The sequence below is a fragment of the Equus quagga genome, chromosome 5 (genome assembly GCF_021613505.1).
Source record: "Equus quagga isolate Etosha38 chromosome 5, UCLA_HA_Equagga_1.0, whole genome shotgun sequence".
Taxonomy (NCBI): Eukaryota; Metazoa; Chordata; class Mammalia; order Perissodactyla; family Equidae; genus Equus; species Equus quagga.
Window position 1 is genome coordinate 44,071,645 of NC_060271.1, and position 19,665 is coordinate 44,091,309.

General features: G+C 44.2%; 1 protein-coding gene across 1 annotated transcript in view; it reads left to right on the forward strand.

Moving 5' to 3' along the window:
* Window positions 1-19,665, forward strand: part of DNAJC11 (DnaJ heat shock protein family (Hsp40) member C11) — a 65,283-nt gene that overhangs the window by 36,992 nt on the left and 8,626 nt on the right. Inside the window, exons 5-10 of the mRNA XM_046661703.1 lie at window positions 9,299-9,427; window positions 10,406-10,528; window positions 11,547-11,620; window positions 14,496-14,685; window positions 15,323-15,408; window positions 15,769-15,885. Of these exons, the coding sequence (XP_046517659.1) occupies window positions 9,299-9,427; window positions 10,406-10,528; window positions 11,547-11,620; window positions 14,496-14,685; window positions 15,323-15,408; window positions 15,769-15,885 (719 nt within the window). The remainder of the gene's footprint in view (window positions 1-9,298; window positions 9,428-10,405; window positions 10,529-11,546; window positions 11,621-14,495; window positions 14,686-15,322; window positions 15,409-15,768; window positions 15,886-19,665) is intronic.

A 19,665-nucleotide genomic window follows, 5' to 3' on the forward strand; every position in this document is an offset into this window, starting at 1 on the left:
CGCGCCCAGAATCCAAACCAGTGAAACCCTGGGCTGGCAAAGTGGAGCCCACGAACTTGGCCATTCGGCCACGGTGCCAGCCCCATGGAATGCCTTCTCTTGATTTCTCCAAAAAACAAGCTTCTGTCACTTGTCTCCTTGGTGAGTGGGAGCTCTCCCGACTCCTGGGGTACCTGGTGCACCCAGATCCTGAGCCGGCAGACACTTGGATTTCATCTTTCTCTGCTGAATTAGTTACCATCTGTCCATCCAACTCTGTCAACTTCAGCATCTTCATTTCAAGGACTGTCAGAAATGGAGAACAGATTTGGGATAGCCATAGCTTGGGAAGAGGGGGAGGAAGGGAGAGGGAGGAGGTGGGTGTGGTTATAAAAGGGCAACACAAGGGATCCTTGTGGTGATGGAAATGGTCTGTATCTTAGCTGTAATGGTGGATACATGAACCCATGTATATGTGATAAAATTGTATAGAATATACATACCACAAATGAAAAATAAACCTGAGGCACTCTGAATAATATCATTGGATTGTATCCATGTCAGTATCCTGGTTGTGATAGTGTACTGTAGTTTTGCAGGATGTTATTGGGGGAAATGAGGTACATGGGATCTCTTTTATTATTTCTTACAGCTTCATGTGAACCTACAATTATCTCAATGAAATTTTCAGTTAAGAAAAAAGACTGTCAACTAGCCCATGGTTCCCAGAGCCAGAAGGTGAACTCAGCTATGTCACAATAATACGTTTGCTTATTAGAAATGTAGATTCTCGGGCCCTACCTCAGAGCAACTCAATAGCAGGAGTCTGTCAGGCTGCTGCCTGGGAATCTGTATTTTAACAGGCTCCCCAGGGAATTCAGATGAGTGGCTGATTTGAGAACTGAATTTGCAGTAGTCTGCAGATGAGAGAATGAAAATGTACCTTTTTTGCGGTGCTTATTTCTATTTAATGGTTAAAGTAAAAAGGGTTGACTTTTTGTCTTTTTTTTTGAGGAAGATTAGCCCTGAGCCAACTGCTGCCAATCCTCCTCTTTTTGCTAAGACTGGCCCTGAGCTAACATCCATGCCCATCTTCCTGTATTTTATACGTGGGACGCCTACCACAGCATGGCTTTTGCCAAGCGGTGCCATGTCCACACCCGGGATGCGAACCAGTGAACCCCGGGCCGGCGAAGCAGAATGTGCGCACTTAGCCGCTGTGCCACTGGCCCGGCCCCAAGGGTTGACTTTTGAATGGAACATTTGATAGTCCAGCAAGTCAGTGATCCAGTGGGATTGTAGTTTATAGGTTGCATTAAATACTTAAAAAGGTGATCTCTTCATCTGCTTCCTCTTGTATTTAGCTCCTTGAACCTTTAAACTTTAGCAGTTTGTGATTTTTGTTGAGTAGCTCACAACTTGAGAAATTAAATCAGATTCTTTAGACAACTTGTGTTACACTCTTATTACTGTGACCTGATTGTTTGAAGATAGTATGAAACTGCGGGGCGGGGGGGCTTGTTCCCCATACAGTCTCGTTAGCTCTAGTGTAAGGGGGAAAAAACTGCCCTATACTATGGATTGAATCTTTCAGCTCCAAAAAAGTCACAAAGGCCTCACTTGAGAATCTGTAGCTGCTGGCCGTCCCACTGACGATTTTTCCGTGGTATCATCATTGTAGTAAAGGACTACGCATAACTTGTCATTGTTGTCTTTTTCTGCTCTGAGAGCAGAGTTAGGTGCCCTAGAACGAGGGTTGGCAAAGTGGCCTGCTGCCTGTTTTTGTCCTGCCCATGAGCTAAGAATGGTTGTTACATTTTTAATAGTTTTTAAGAAATCCAAAGAAGAATAATGTTTTGTGACACATAAAAATGATATGAAACTCAGATTTCAATGTCCATAAATAAAGTTTTATTGGAACACAGCAGAGCTCACTCATTTCTGTGGTACCTGTGGCTGTTTGCGCTGCGGTAGCAGAGTTGTGTAGTTTCGACAATGCTTGCCCACAAACCTAGAATACTGTCTGGCCCTTTATAGAAGAAGCGTGGCGACCTGGCTCTGGAACAGTAAGCTGAAGTGTGTAAGTATTTTCCTTTGTAAACTCTTGTTATTTGAAAAATGTGGTTTAATAGCAATAACAAAAGGACATGAACCTGCATATATTCAATTAGAAGTTGTTAGGAAAAATCTAACCCATTAATTTATCCAGGATTAGATTTCTGTTTATCTTTTTTTTTCCCTTGATCTTTTTTGATCTTCTGTCAGAATTCAAATCTGACTTTCATTCCTCTCAGTGACTTCTAGTTGTATAAAAAAGCATATTATCTTGAAAGAGAAAATGAATTGTAAGTTGTAGCCAAACTTCTTTGACACGTAGAGAAGAATCTATCTAGTTCTGGTACTCTGACCAGTCCATTTTCAAAAGATTATTTCCTTGAAATGGAAGACGAGCAGAAGGCAAGCATCTGAACCGCTTTCTGAAATGTTAAAGACATGCCCTTGAAACTCAGAGCGACTCGACCATTCTCTGGGACTGTTTCCTCTGGCATAGTTGGCATGTGAGCCTAATGTTCTTCTCCGCTCTCTCGACTCTTCTGGGTTAGTCCTTCTCCGTAGACTTGGATCAGCACCAGTGGCTGTCGAGTCTCAAAGTCACTGACTCGTTGGAGTTTTCGGTTATTTTGGCTTTGTTTAAAGAAACAACAAAATGGTTGAAAAAGTGATGACTTGAGCAAGACTTTTAACCTTCTAAAGGCCTCTCTACCCTCTGGTGAATCAGTTGATTCTCAGTGTAGAATTAACACAAATATTCAACATTTACAAAGTTTTCTTTGGGAAAGGAAATAAAACCATATTTAACATTATTCTGAAAGTTTTAGCCAATACAGTTAGACAAATAATAAAAGATATAAATATTGAAAGGGCTATCATTATTTGAATATGATTGCCTGTCTTTAAAAACCAATTGAAAACTGTCAACACTAATGAGTTGAATGAGGTGGCCAGTTACAGAATATATGTCCATAAATCATTAGTTTCTGCCATTGCTGCCGTTTCGTCTCTTCATGGATTGTGGAGTAGCCTCTCCTGACTTCTCTCTCTGCTTATTCTTTGCCCCAACACAGCAACCAGAGCAAGCCCACAGAATTCAGGTCAGACCAGGTCATGCAACTTGAAATGCTCCACTGTCTTTGCCATCATTCATTGTAAGCCAGCGTCCATAGGGTGGCCTGTAGACAGGGTGACCATGTCTACATCCAAACCAGGACATTTTGGAGACTGAAAAGGGGTGCTTAATTAAATTTCTACAGTTTTTTGATATATTTATTGACCCAACACTGGTTTTATTAATTGGAGAACCTGTGAAAAGGCTTATCAAAAAGTGTTTTCAGGGGCTGGCCCAATGGCATAGTGGTTAGGTGCGAGTGCTCTGCTTCGGTGGCCTAGAGTTCGCAGGTTCAGATCCTGGGCACGGACCTACATGCTGCTCATCAAGCCATGCTGTGGTGGTGTCCCACATACAAAATAGAGGGGATTGGGACAGATGTTAGCTTGGGGACAATCTTCCTCACCAAAAAACCCCACAAAACTATTTTCAGAATATTTCCTTTAAAAAATATACCTGTGTATATTAAAAGACATTTTGAAAATTATATTGATTATGTGAACATTAAAAGTTAGCAGAAGCAGAATCATTGTTTTTGGCATATGTTCACATACTTTAATCAGTTCATCAGTTATGTTTGTCTCTGGTGCTGTGTGTTCTGGTTGTGTACTGCCGCATAACAAACCTCTCTGACACTTAGCGGCTCACAGGAACAATTTGACTTTCTCTTGTGTTTCTGTGGATTGACTGGACTCAGCTGGATGGTTCTCGCACGGGGTCTCTTCCGGCAGTTGCAGTGCGATGGCAGCTGGGTCTTGTCATGTGGAAGATGGCATCTGCACTCATGTGCCTCTCACATGCCTCAGCTGGGGTGGCCTGGCATCTCTCCCATGCTGCCTTCCCCACCCCCAGCTAGCTTGGGTTTCCCCTTGACATGGCAGTCTCAGGGCTGTTGGATTGTTATGTGTTTGCTAGCTTCCTCAGAAAGCATGTTCCGGAGACCTAGACCAGGCTGCAAGCCTTCTCATGACCTTCTCATGACGTAGCCTTGAGGTTTCTACCATCATGTCCACTGCATTCTGTTGGACAAAAACAAGTGCCCAGGCAAGTCTGGAATCAGGGAAAGGACACTGTGCAAGGGCAGGATGGCAGCAGGCATGACTCACTGAGAGGCCTCCTCTACACTCTCACTTCCACACTGTGTCACCCTATGTTTCTGAAGACTGTACTTTCCATGTCTTTTTTCTTTCATAACATTGCCCACCCTCTTCATAAAAGTTGTGTTTATATTTAGTATTTGAAATTTTTACATACATCTCTGTATATCATAGTATTCTTTTTCTTTTTTAAGTAGGGCAACCAAGTTACTTGAAAGGTTCAAGTGCCTATTCTTTTTTTCCCCCCTGCTTTTTGGTGAGGAAGATTGGCCCTGAGCTAACATCTGTGCCCATCTTCCTCTATTTTATATGTGGGACACCTGCCACAGCATGGCTTGATGAGCAGTGCATAGGTCTGTGCCTGGAATCTGAACTGGCGAACCCCAGGCAGCTGAAGCAGAGCATGCAAACTTAACCTCTATGCCATCAGGCCAGCCCCCTATCATAGTATTCTTTTTTTTTTTTGAGGAAGATCAGCCCTGAGCTAACTACTGCCAATCTTCCTCTTTTTGCTGAGGAAGACTGGCCCTGAGCTAACATCCATGCCCATCTTCCTCTTCTTTATACATGGGACGCCTGCCACAGCATGGCTTTTGCCAAGTGGTGCCATGTCCGCACCCAGATCTGAACCAGCAAACACCAGGCTGCTGGGAAGCAGAACGTGCGAACTTAACGGCTGCGCCACCGGGCCAGCCGCTATCATAGTATTCTTAATTGATAAAATCTCTCAATTCTGAATTTCTTCGTTTTGGAACATACAAATATTTTCGCCTAAGTATTTTCCCAAGTATTGTCTTTTTGCCTCCATTCAGAGTATTTTTATTTGACAAATTTTTAATAAACTGCCTTTATTTATGATCTTTTGAATGCTTCATCAAATTTAGATGCCTCAAAACTATAGGCGGGCCTTTCAATTTTATTCCATTCTAGGGCAGAGTATAAATTTAAATAACTAATTAATTAAAAACAGCTTCACTGAAAATTGAGATATCCAAAATGCCGTTATAGTATTTCAAAATGAAATAAACTGTTTGAGCTCTTACCCTTTTATTTGTTCAGTTTTTCCCTCCTCAAGAGATCAATTTCAGGGTATTCTTGGTTACATGCTTTGTTTTCAGTGATTGCAATTTCTTAAATATTTTAAAAGCTGCAGGGTTTATTATGCTCCATTTTAAAAAGGAGTTCTACAAAGGCTCACACATTCCTAATACACAATTTATTTTTTTTGAAGAAGAAGAAGATTAGCCCTGAGCTAACATCTGCTGCCAGTCCTCCTCTTTTTGGTGAGGAAGACTGGCCCTGAGCTAACATCTGTGCCCATCTTCCTCTGCTTTTTTTTTATATGTGGGACACCTGCCACAGCATGGTTTGCCAAGTGGTGGCATGTCCGCACCCGGGATCTGTGCCGGCGAACCCTGGGCTGCCAAAGCGGAACGTGCGCACTTAACGGCTGTGCCACCGGGCCGGCGCCCCAGTACACAATTTTTAATGCACTGCCATGCTTTAGGTTTTTCTGTATTCAGAATCAACTTCACAAAAAATTATTCTGTTACTCTGTGAATATACAGACATATTTGTACAATTTGACAACGATAACTTTGTTTTCCATAGGTAGAATATCGCAGCTTGTTTTGATGCAGTCATGCGTTGTGTGTGTACTATAACTAATTCTGACTACTTCTGCCCCACAGGTTCTTGATTTAATAAGACCACTTTACATTCAATGTGGAACTTTTTCACTGAGTTTAATGTCAGGTGTTTCACCTTCAAAAATCAAATGATTATTAAGGTTACCTGATATTCTGTTTGAAGCATGTGATTGACATTGATATAAAACTGGCATCGTTAGCAGTTGTAAGGTTCTTCTATTAATAGAACCAACATGTAAACAGCTATTGCTTTGTCTTTCATTTGTGCATTACAAACCTTAAAATGGAAAAATGAGAGAAATTAACATAGTAGAGGGACTACCAGTTGCTGTAAGAGAAAAGTCCTTTTCCACGGTTATATGTAGCTCCGCCTGCCGCTGCAGCCTTGCTTTTGGACATGATCTTCTTAAAAGAATGACTCACTGTTGAAGAATATGCTGGTACTTCATTGGCAGATCTGAGAGTTATAATTTTCATATGCTCTGAGTTGGCACTATGGATGGTTGATGTTGAAAAACATTTTGTACAAGTTACAAATTCATCAGCTTTCTGAGAAAATGGAGATGTATTACTTAATTTGTTTTTCATTAAACACACACTGTATTTAATCTCATTGCTGCCTGGAGAGTTTCTCAAAAAAGTAGGCATTGCTGGGGCTGGCCCCGTGGCCGAGTGGTTAAGTTCGCGCGCTCCACTGCAGGCGGCCCAGTGTTTCGTTGGTTCGAATCCTGGGCGCGGACATGGCACTGCTCATCAAACCACGCTGAGGCAGCGTCCCACATACCACAACTAGAAGGACGCACAACGAAGAATATACAACTATGTACTGGGGAGCTTTGGGGAGAGAAAGGAAAAAAATAAAATCTTTAAAAAAAAAAATAAGCATTACTCCCCCTCCAAAAAAAACCCTGTAAGTTTATATCAAAAGTTGCCAAATTCAGCCCACTGCCTGTTTTTGTTAGACCTGTAAGCTAAAATTGTTTTACATTTTTAAAAGGTTGGGAACAATATTTTGAGACATGAAAATTATATGAAATTTAGATTTCGGGGTCAATGAACAAAGTTTCATTGGAACACGGTCAGGCCCAGTCATTTACTGGCTACTCTGGCTGCTTTCCCCAGTAAAAGCAGAGTCAAATTGCAACAGAGACTGTATGGCCCACAACTCCTAAAACATTTACTATAGCCCTTCACGGAAAACACATGCAACTCCTGATTTAGACCATTCAGTAGATGAGAAAAAACACCGCCAAGAGTGTTGGGACTGCTCTCTCATTCTTTCTCCTACGGGACTGACTCATCTCTGCTTTCCCGCACGTGTTCACACGCACCTGGAGTTTCCCATGGACATGGCTGATCAGTTTCTTGACAGGCTCGTACATGTCACAGGCCAAGGCACCAGCCACCTGCTTGATGCTTGCTGAGCATCTCATACCTCTCCTGCCACCGAGACTGGAAGGAGTTAGCTGTGCCTAGCTACTGTATCAGCAAGCGCTTGCGTGCGAGTACTAGAATGGGAGGCGCTGCTCACATTTCACCTGGAAAAGATGGGAGAAGAGTGATGGGTTATCTTTGTCATCTCCTAAAGTCACTGTGTAGCCCACACACCATTAGAAGAGATGGTAGTAGATGCTACAAATGCAAAGTGAAGTCCTAGCCACCAAACCCACTCTGGCTTCTTAGTTTAAGGCAGCTATTGACAATAATAGTACTAATGATGATAATAACACTATTGATGATGATAATACTATTAGTGGTGATGATATAGCCATGCGTCACTTAATGATGGGGATATGTTCTGAGAAACATGTCGTTAAAGGATTTCATCATTGTGCGAACATCAGAGTGTACTTACACAAATCTACATGGTGTGGCCTATTACACACCTAGGCTATATGGTGCTAATTTTATGGGACCACCGTCTTATATGCAGTCCACCATTGACCACAGCTTCGTTATGCAGAGCATGACTGTACCGTTGATGATAATTCTATTGGTGATGATAATACTTTGTTTAAAAATGAAAATCTAGGATAATTACTAAACTAATTAAAAGAGCAGGTTAGCGGCCAGCCTGGTGGCACAGCAGTTGAGTTCGCATGCTCTGCTTTGGCAGCCTGGGGTTTGCCAGTTTGGATCCTGGGTGCGGACCCACGCACTGCTCATCAAGCCATGCTGTGGCAGGCATGCCACATATAGAGCAGAGGAAGATGGGCATGGATGTTAGCTCAGGGCCAGTCTTCCTCGGCAAAAAGAGTAGGATTGGCAGCAGATGTTAACTCAGGGCTAATCTTCCTCAAAAAAAATTAAAAAAAAAAAAAAACAGGTTAAACTGGTATTATCCCGGATAAACCCACCTCTAACGTTGTATGTGATCACCCATGCAAGACACTCCCTCCCAGCTCCTCATCTGCCTTTCTCTGCTTCTGCTCCAGCCCAGTGGCCTCCTCATTCCTCCATTAGACACCCACAGTTTAGACACCCCTCATTTCCCTCACATGTCTTTGTTCACATGTCCCCCTTCTCAGAGAAAAACACACCCTCCCAAGCTACTTTTTGGGTGATAGAACCGTTTGTACCCTGATTTTGGAGGTGGTTTCACAAGTGTATACATCTCACAAAACTGATTGAATTGTACACTTCAAATGGGTGCAGTGTGTATTATTATATTTAAACTTCAATAAAGTTTTTTTTTAAATGGGCTGCAGATGATCTAATAAAAATGTGTGTCTGGTTATGATTTTATATGTCAGATTAAAATATATGCCCATTTGAAAAGTCTTATGACAATAAAAGAAAATGAACATCGATCTTCTGAGTATGGAGCATTTTTATCAGTCAGCAAAATTTTAGCTTAGTATTTCTTGAGAGAATATGGTGTTCTGTTTCTCATAACTTAATTGTCAAATTAATTTTAGAAGGAGGAACAATTTATAAATTTCCATTTGTTCATAATTTGTTTTGTTTGCACGTCTTTATCTTTGAAGATATTTTTATGTTTTAAAGAGTTTTAAGGCAGTTTTGTGATGTAAGTATTTAGAGAAAAATGTTTAATCCATGTAGCTAATTTCTAGGTGGTTTTGTACATTCATGGGTTAAATACGGAGATGACCTGTTTAGAGCCATGAAATAGGTCCTGTTTGGTCTCTCAAAATCAAATTGCGTAGATCTTATTTCTCCTCCTAACTTGTCTTAGGCATGTCGTTCATCCACAGACATGACTGGTTTCTGACTCTGGAATCGATGGTGCTCTGCCCTGTTTTGGTTTGAACTGGGACGTTCATATTCTGTGGGCTTCGTTGTGGAGTCTTGCCTGCACCCAGTGAACTACACCAGCTGCCAAAGTGTAGTTTGTCTTATTCCACAAATACTACCCCTGGTGCTGACTGCTTGCTTTTCTGCCCCAGGGGACCATCAGCGTTGGCATTGATGCCACTGACCTTTTTGATCGCTATGAGGAGGAGTATGAAGATGTGTCCGGAAGTGGCTTTCCACAGATTGAAATTAACAAGATGCACATATCCCAGTCCATTGAGGTAAAGTGCACAGACGCCTCCCCAGTTGTGGAGGGGTTCGGGTTAACGAGGCACAGCACACCAAGCAGCTGGAATGAGGGAATCTGCTAAGGGTTGTCTTCATCTTTATTTATGAAAAGATGCAAATAGGCACTTAAAAATAAAAGCTCCGATCCCAACCTTGTTTTTTACTGCTTTGCCAACATGTTAGCAGCATGAGTGCTGGGGGCCAAGGGGGCTTAGCTACCAAGGTCTCAGGGCTCTCCAGTCAGAAAGTGTTAATGGGCTCAAAGAAGTGAAAGCCCAAGGTCATGGTGATTTTAGCAGAGACAGCAGACCTCTGTGAGTAATTCTAAGAACCAGTCTTAGTTTTAAGGCACATTCTCTTGTGTGCTGAAAACACAAGGTTTACCTGAGCCCTGGGGTCACTTAAATGTCATCTTTCTGCCCACTATTTGGATGTGGTGTCAGGCCACTCTCCTGTGGGGTACAGAGGTCTCTACCTCCTCAACTCATTTATTTATTCTCAAGTGTATCAACCTAGAACATGAAGTCCTAACTCAGGAAATTGCCCCCTCTTGGAGCTACCAGAGTCAGTCAGTATGGCCATGGGAGGGTTCTTCAGTCCCTAATGCTGGTGGTGGCGTGCAAGGATTGCAGAGCCCAGGTGTCCAGAAGTGGGAAGGCACATAGTGAAGTCATTGCAATCTGATGCCCTTGGTACACTAAGAACTAGAGGGTGGCCCTGTGTTTCCCCTGTTTTTTTTTAAATTTGCCCATTAAAGCTTTTGCAAAAGATTACCTTAGTGGCCACATGCAGTTCACATGGCAAAGTGAGAGAGAAGTGAAGCTGTTGCGGTAATTCTGTGTCCCTACACACTTGAACTGTGGAGTCACCTGCGCTTTTGGCCTTGCACTTATAATGTATTCATCAGGCTGCTATCTCTGGCACTTCCTATTGCTTTGATTGATTTATAATCAGCAAATATCACTTCCTAGGCACCCTTGACAGCTACAGACACAGCCATCCTCTCTGGAAGCCTCTCAACGCAGAATGGGAATGGAGGGGGTTCCATTAACTTTGCACTCAGACGAGTCACTTCTGCAAAGGGGTGGGGAGAGGTAAGAATGTCGACTGGGTGGATCGTGTTGTCCATTGCAAAGCCTTATTTCGAACATTTACGCTCTAAAAGCTAACCATCAAAATGACCTGGGTTGGTCACATCATTGTGTAACAGGGAACCAGATGTCAAAATTCCATAGGGTTGACTGTCCCCAGGAGGAAAATATGTTTCATAGCTGAGAAGGAATTCTCCCAGTCTGCTTAACAGGTCAAAGTTTAGGATAGAACAACCAGATTTTGCTTGAAATTCCAGTGTCCAGAAATCCAACCTGTAGAGACTCTTTGTTCCCTTTAAGCAAAAATCTGTGGGCTCTTACTTTCTTTTCCTACACAATTGGGAAGGCAGGTGCCTCTGTCTCAGTGCTCTGGTCCACTGATTGGTAGTCATTTAACAGCCAGTTCTGCGAGCAAATTGGGCTGCACCAAATTAACTTTGAAGCGTTGCCTTGAAAGTCACCCAGACTAGTAAATGAGGCAGCCAGAACCGGCAGGACTTCCAAGGCCATGAGTGCGGAACTGCTGACGGGCTTAATATCAGACCCCTGAGAACCATCTCCAGGCGCCTGTGAGACCTGCGGACAGTGAAGCAGAGCAGAATGAAAATGCCAAGTGGGCACTGCGGGGGAGGGGAGGGCTCACGCCTGCCTGCAGCAGGCGCTCTGTCGATGAGCACGGCTGCTCTGCCACAGGGAGGAGCGCGGAGCGCCAGTCTCCTCTTCGGACTTGAGCTAGGGAGATGAGGATCAGATGCGAGCGATGTTTTATTTGAAGGGGTCCTTTTTGAAACATGCCTCATTGAAATCTGCTCCCTTTGCATCCGTGGAGACAGTCATCTCCATTGGGCAAAAGTTAAGATGAGACATTAAGAATCTTCCAGCCTCTACTTTTAGAGCCCTGGCCAGGACTCATGGCACTGAGTTAAATGAAGGGATTATAACCAGAGGTCCTTACCTGAGGCTGGGTTGCTGCTGTGAGATAAAACGCCATTAATCCTTTTTCTTTTTCTTTTTTGAACAGTTAGAATTTGGAGCTGGGGATCTGCAGGGGCCTTTATTTGGTCTAAAGCTGTTCCGTAATCTCACACCAAGATGGTAAATATAAAGAGATAAACCTTCTTTGATGGTCTTTGTGGATTTAGGAGACCAGAACCTGTGTATTCTTTTTGTCAAGGTTATCTGGAGTTACCTTGTCTGTCCTCCAGGGTCACTGGGGGCAGACCCTGCACCGCTGGCGTGGAGCCTGGGCAGCGTGCCTGTTGCCCATAGCACTGGCTTGGGGGTTCTGCTTGTCCCAGCCCTGCGCCAGGCTTCCGCCCTGTGGCACGCAGTTTCCTCCTTTGTGGGGATGAGGCTCTTTATCTGCCTGGTCACCGTGGGCTGTGAGGACCCCTAGAGACTGGAAGGAAAGCACCTTTAGGGAAGTTGGTCAGCAGTCTGAAATATTCATGAACTTGTGGATCATTTCTTTGTCCCAGAGAATGTGTGTTAAGTTCTGAAAAGGTGCGTTATTAAGCAGTGAGGCAGCTTGTGAGACCGCCTAGTTATCAGACAGATTTATAGATGCCAGAGCTTTAAATTCCCACCAGCCTCTGCTCTCCTTCATCTTTGCTGTGTCAGTGATGTCACACTCCTAGAACTGCACCTCGCTGTCCCTTCTAGAACAACAGTGGTGTCCTTCCTTCCCATTTGAGGGGTATCTGTGTGAGCTCAGGTAAAAGAATTAGGTGGAAGGTAAAATAAAACCTCTTTCCTCTGGGGGATGACATATAGCCAAGGGAGATCTGAAATGGAGTATATGTGTGAAAATAAAGGTGCTGCCCTTCCACTTGGATGTGTGTCTGCCAGCTTGCCAGGTTCTGCGGAGTCAGACCAATCCCGCCCTCTGGTCTGACAATGAAGGCAAGTTCATAGGTTGGTTGACATGCGGAGAGTAGCGAAGTGTTTTGAGAGGGGGCGTGGCATCTGGGACGGGTGAAGATGGAGCTTGTGAAGTTGAGCCAGCCTGAGTAGAGGCCCAGAAGCAGTGCTTCCAGGCAGGGAGCACGGTGTAGAGAGGTACTCGAGACTCCCTGGTGTTGGTTAGAACGCGCCTTCCCAGGCCTCTGCCCTGGGCTTTGGATTCACTGCATTTGGGAGGGGACAAGGATTTATCTTTTTAACCAGAACTGCAGGTGAACAGTATACATACATGTCAGCATTGTTCTAACCCTGTCTGCTTAGGGTTGTCACCTCTGGGACCGACTAAAAGCAGATTCCTGCCCCCGCCCCAGACTGACTGAATCAGGTCCTCTGAGGGAGAGGACTGGGAATCCGTGGTTTTATCAAGCATTCCGGGTCACTCTTAAGATTGGGCAAGTTTAGGAGACACTTCATTGAGGAGACTCTGTCGGCCATTTTGTTCTGGTTGAGCCTCAAGGCGCCCGGCCATTGGAGGCCACCTGAGTCTAGGGCTGGCTGGTTTTCAGCTTTTGCAGGTTTGGAAATTGAATTTTGTCATAGTACCCAGAGTATCAGACTTGAGAACAGATTTATAAGCAAGGATGCCACTTTGTTAATGTTCAGTGAGTGTCTGCTCTTCAGGGAACCCTGATCCTAGGGTCCAGTTATTTATGAGTCCAAACCAGTGATCAGAGGGTAGTCGGTGAGTGTGGAATCAGCCCCAAGAAAGGCAGGCAGCCTGTGGAGTGTTCTCGGTCTCCCAGGGCAGTGCCTGCCTTTCTCATCTCCCGAGAGACTGTCTCTCTCTCTCTCTCTAGAACATGCTAGATAAAAATACTAGCTCTTATTACTTTGATTAAACAGGCATCTCACTCTTTATATTTTGATTCTTTTAAATGTCACTCTGTAACTCTTGTCTTGAAGTTCTAGAGGTGACTTTTATCTTTCTCTTCTTCCTGCTTGCCTCCCCTCAGCGCAGTGTGGCTAAAGCAGAAAAATGTAGCTTTTGTCCTCTCTGACTCCAGTGTGAGCTAAATGAGAGAAAACATTAGGTGGGACCTGTCAGGAGTAAGGAGTTAATTCTTAGTTCATTTGGCCATGGGAACCTATTGGAAGTTTGTGAGAACAGGAGCGAAAATGATCAGTTATATTTATTATTATTATTTTAATGGCAAAAGTGACACCTCCAGAGCTTAAGAAGGAGAGAAAGAAACTAAACTTAAGCAATCTACTGAATGTTGGGCTGTTTACTAAAGAAGGCCAGCTGTTTGCTCACCTTTAACACTTTGAGTGAAATGGTGTGAATTCTTTGTTATTGAAATGAAATACCCCTTTTTAACCAGAAGATGGGGCTGGCTCCCCTGGAAACAACCTTCAGAGGCCTTTCAGGGGAAATAGTTTACTGTACTAGTTTTGCAAGTAGCTTCAGTCAGTAGCACAGGACCCTGGAGAGACATCAGGATCACATGGGCCGTCTTAAACGTACACTGCTGCCTGGGCCCCCCCCCAGAAGTTCTGACTTAGTTGCTCTGAGGCACGCTCTGGGTGAGTGGTTCCCAAGCTTTGCTGCACAGTTAGAATCACCTGGCGAGCTTTAACCTTCCCGGCCTCTACATCAGAACGCCTGGGGCCAGGAGCCAACTAACGGCATTTTCAGATGAGCCAGGGGATTCCAGCGTGCAGCCAAGTTTGGGGACCTCCCCATGTGATTCTAAACTGCAGCGGGATTGGATCTGTCGGCTTAGGAACGCAGACACTGAGGTGCCTCTTTGGTTGTAGCTGAAGTTAGAATGAGCTGGCGTGGGCGGTGCAGATGAGCAGGGAGGATTGCTGGAGAGATTGCACCCTGTCACCCTCCCTCTGTCTCTCATGATGGAGGCTTGGTCACCTGCTTTCCTTGCCGGGAGCTGGCCCAGGGGTTAATGGAAGTGGTAGTGAGCAGGGTCTTAGCCTGGCGGAGAGGAAGGGGCCAAGAACAGCTGAGAGCCACGTGTCACCCAGGACTCTTTCTGTCTGTGCGTCCCCTCAGCTTTGTGACGACAAACTGTGCCCTGCAGTTTTCGTCCCGTGGAATCCGGCCCGGCCTTACCACTGTCCTGGCCCGGAACCTGGACAAGAACACCGTGGGCTACCTGCAGTGGCGGTGGGGTATCCAGTCGGCCATGAACACTAGCATTGTCCGGGACACCAAAACCAGCCACTTCACTGTGGCCCTTCAGGTGAGGGCAGAGCTCGCACAGGACCCATTCCTGCTGCCGTCTCGATGTGTCCCCTGTGGCCTTCACCCTGTTCCCCTTGCCCGAATCTGAGCACCTGTGGGGGTCCTGAGGGGCAGAGTTCACTCACTCACGCTCAGAGTGTTGAAATACTGTTGTTCTCAGGCTCCCAGAATAGCAGTGTTCCACTTATCTGTAAAAATGTGCCCTTTTTTCACATCTTCTGGTGAGAGAAGCCCACCAAATCAGGGTGGGAGAGAGCCCTTGTTGATAAGCAACCCCGAAGCATGCTCATGCACTCAAATGCCACTGTGGCCGGGCAGGGACACGGGGAGAGGCCATCGCTCAAACGGCAGCTGCTCTGTAGCTCTCACCAGCTGCTGCCATATGAGAATGCAGGCTCGGTGTTGCAGTGTCTTTTATTTTTCATGAGAAGTCAGAAAACTGGGTTTTTATGTGAAACCTCCCAGTTTTAAAATCTTGGCTACTGGTAAATTCTCACACAATTTGTGCAGCTGCCATATGGTGGCCCCTGCCTAAGAGGCCTGCCCGGGGTAGGTGCTCAGTGCAAGGGCATACTCACCTTACCACAAAGTCTTGGCCAGCAGCCATGCCTTCTTTTTCCCCTCTGTCTTCTCAGCTTGGAATCCCTCACTCCTTTGCACTGATCAGCTATCAGCACAAATTCCAGGATGATGATCAGACTCGCGTGAAAGGATCCCTTAAGTAAGTTCTGGCCTGGCTGACGCGAAAGCATGCCTGGTCTGTGTGGGGGTTTCTGATGGTGGAGCCCATGGGTGTAAGATGCCTGCTCGTGTTGATCTCTCGTGTCTGTGAGATCACTTGAGCGCCCCCTATTGCGAGGCAATGGGACCTACCACTATGCATTCCCCGTCCTTGAGGGACTCGGAGTCTAATGGAAGAGCTGGACTGAGGTTGCCAGTCAGCCCCTGGGGGGGTGGGGAGGGCAAGGGAAGGATGGGATGGGGGACCTAGCCTTTGTTCTGAGTGACAGTAGCCTGTGGTGAACGGGAGGAGTCGGGAGCTAAGGGGCCCTTGCTCGCTCACCGCCATCTGCTCCTGCAGGGCAGGCTTCTTCGGGACGGTGGTGGAGTACGGGGCAGAGAGGAAAATCTCCAGGCACAGCGTTCTAGGCGCAGCCGTCAGCATTGGAGTCCCACAGGGCGTTTCTCTCAAAGTCAAGTAAGTTGAACTGGATATTTCTGGCCAAGGATTATCTGGCAACTTGTAACTCAGCGGGGCATCGCCTAAGTTAAAGATGAAATAGACTTCGCTCTGAAATTTTGTTCTTAAAGATGCAGTTGCTTCTGTCTTTCATCTGTAAGCAAATGTCAAGGAGTTCATTAGCCCAACATTCAGGTAGTGAGGTCTGAGTCTCTGCGTTTAGAGAACTTCCATCTGCTCTACCAGCCCGTCTTCCAACCTGCCTGCGTCCCTTAACTACCCTCTGCCTTCCCTGATGGCCCCGCATACCCGCTCACCGACAGTGCTCCGGCAGTTTGCACACACACAGTGTCATCATCAGCGCATCTGCTCTGAATTGCTGCAGGATCCTGACTGATCTCCTGCAGCCCCTGTAACACTGCTCTCCAAACAGGCAGTCTTCTGACAGTGTAAGTCAGCGTCTCTCACCCTTCTGAAAACCCTCAGTGACTCCCTCAATTCAGGGCAAAAGCCAGACTCCCTCAGTGCCCTCCACGATCTAGCCTTCTCACCCCCTCTTCCCCGCTCCGCCCTGTGCTCCCTCCACTCTGGCCACACTGGCCTCCGAGCTGCTCCTCGAACACACCAAGCCCACTTCTGCTTCCAGACTCAGCATTTGCTGTTCTCAGTCCCCAGGTAACTACGGGGCTGGTTCCTTCGTTTCCCTCAGGTCTGTTCAAATGTCAGCCAGTTGCCGAAACCATCCCTCCTCCCCCTGCGTAAAATAGCAACCCCTCACCTTGCCCCAGGCCTTCCCTTTCTCCTTTACTCTGTTTCTTATTCTGCTTTGCACCCATCTCCATCTGCTCTTCATCAGAAGCTCTTTAACTTAACATTTTATTCTTTCTATACTACTAGAACCTGGAACACAGCCTGGCGCTTAAGAACTCAGTGAGTGAGCGAGAGAGAGAAAGAGGAAGCAGATCCCATCTCAGTGTTGGAGATGAGAACCGAACTAGGTTATCAAGATCAGAGCTGGCATCAGGCATCTCTCCTGTCAGATAACATTTGAGAATACTTGAGATTTAATAAAGAACATACAGAGAGCTATCAGATTTTCTGCATTCTAATCCCTTTTTTTTCCCCCAAATTGGGACCACTAATGAGGCACCGTTCTCTGTGATTCAGCCTTTATTTTTAAACACTTCTCCTATGCAGATGTTGCGTGATATAATCTGAATTGAATTCTAATCCAAAGAATGCCACTCTGCCTCCTTGGAAAGAGAGACACTCATTTCAGCTGAGTTTCCTGTATAATAGGCTGAATTGTCCAAATTGTATTGGTATATAAAGCAAACTTTTGCCAGAAGGCACCAGAGTTCAGCGATAGTAAATGATCTTACTTTGCTAGCCTTTCTCTTATATTCTGTTTATTTGATGAGTCACAGCAATTTTTTTTTCCTTTTTTTGGAAGATTAGCCCTGAGCTAACTGCTGCCAATCTTCCTCTTTTTGCTGAAGAAGCCTGGCCCTGAGCTAACATCTGTGCCCATTTTCCTCTGTATGTGGGATGCCTACCACAGCATGGCTTGCCAAGCGGTGCCATGTCCCCACCTGGGATCTGAACTGGTGAACCCTGGGCCGCTGAAGTGGAACGTGCGCACTTAACCACTGAGCCGCCAGGCCGGCCCATAGTCACAGCAATTTTTGAATGTTAAACCAACCTTTCATTCCCGAGGAAAATTCCACTTGATCATGACATGTAATACTTTTTATATATTTTTTAAAATTTGTATACTTTTTAAAATATTTTTTTGTATTTTATACTTTTTTACTTTTCATTTATATACATTTAATACTTTTTTATATATTGCTTGATTTGATTTGCTAATAACTTATTAAGGATTTCTGCATCTATGCTTATAAGGGATGCTGGTCTATAATTTCCTTTTTTACTATGTATTTTTCAGGCTTTGGAATGATAAAATGAGTTAGGAAATGTTCCTTCCTTCTCTCTTTTCGGAAAAAATTTGTGTAAGATTAGTATTATTTCATCCTTGTTTTATAGAATTCACCAGTGAAATCAGCTGAGCCTGAATTTTCTTTGTAGGAAGGTTTTTGATAATGAATTCAATTTCTTTTGTAAATTCTTTTCCATTTTTTTGTTTCATCTTATGTCAACTTTGTTAATTTGTTTTTTTCAAGGAAGTTGTCCATTTCATCTAAGTATTGGATTTTTTAGCATAAACTTGTTTACCGTATCCTGTTATCCTTTTAACATCTATAGTCTCTGTCGATGCTCTCTGCCTTCGTTCCTAATGTTGGCAATTTGTGTTCTTGCTACCTTTTTCTTAATTAGTCTGGCTAGGGTACTTAACTTTTCGAAGAAGCCGCTTTTGGCTTTGTTAACTTTCTCTATTGTTTTTCTGTTTTCTAGTTCATTGATTTCTGATCTTTAATATTTCCTTCTTTCTACTTATTTTGGTTTTACTTTGCTTCTCTTTCTAGCTTTTTAAGTTCAGACTTTAGGTTATTAATTTGAGACCCTTTTTCTTTTCTAATGTAAACATGTAAGGCTGTAGATCTCCCTTTAAACACTGCTTTACTCCATCCCACAAATTTTGATATGTTGTATTATCATTATCATTCAGTTCAAACTATTTTCTCATTTCACTTTTAGAAATGTATTGCTTAATTTCCAAATATTTGGGTTTTTCTAAATGTCTGTTTATTGTTTTCTAATTTAATTTCATTTTGGTCAAAGAACATATTCTGTATGATTCCAGTCGTTTTAAATATATTGAGACGTCTTTTGTGGCCCCACATCGATCTTGGTGAATGTATCATGTGCACTTGAAAAGAATGTGTATTCCACAGTTGAGAAATGAGGATTAAAAATCTCCAGCTGGCCTGATCACACAGTGGTTAAGTTCGCACGTTTCGCTTCAGCGGCCCAGGGTTCACCAGTTCAGATCCCAGGTGCAGACCTGCACACCATTTGTCAAGCCGTGCTGTGGCAGGCTTTCCACATATAAAGTGGAGGAAGATGGGCACAGATGTGAGCTCAGGGCCAGTCTTCCTCAGCAAAAAGAGGAGGATTGGCAGCAGATGTTAGCTCAGGGCTAATCTTCCTCAAAGAAACAAAAAAAATCTCCAGCTGTGACTGTGCAATTCTCTATTTCTTCCTTTGTCAATTTTTGCTTCATTTTTTAAAAAATTTGTATTTTATTTATTTATTTATTTTGATGAGGAAGATTGTCCCTGAGCTAACATCTATGCCAGTCTTCCCCCATCTTGTATGTGGGACGCTGCCAAAGCATGGTTTGATGACCAGTGTGTAGGTCCCACCTGGGATCTGAACCCATGAATCCCAGGCTGCCGAAGCAGAGTGTGTGACCTTAACCACTATGCCACCAGGCTGGCTCCCATTTTTTTCTTTTTATTGATAGCAATACTCTTTGTCTTGAAGTCTGTCTGTTATTAATATAGCTACTCTAGCCTTCTTATGTTTATGTAGTTTATCTTTTTCTGTCCATTTATATGTAACCTATCTCTGTGTTTCTATTTAAACTGTCTCTCATAGACAACATACAGTTGGATCTTGCTTTTCCATTCTTATGATGCATGCATACAGTTTCTTGCTTTTTACTTGGAATGTTTAGTCCATTCACATTTAAAGTATTTATTGGTATGGTTGCATTTAGGCCTGCTGTTTTATTATTGGTTTTCTATTCTTCTGATTTTTTGGTCATCTACCCATCCTCTTCTGCCTTCTCTTATATTAATTCTTTTTAGCATTCCATTTTAATTTGTCTGTTGA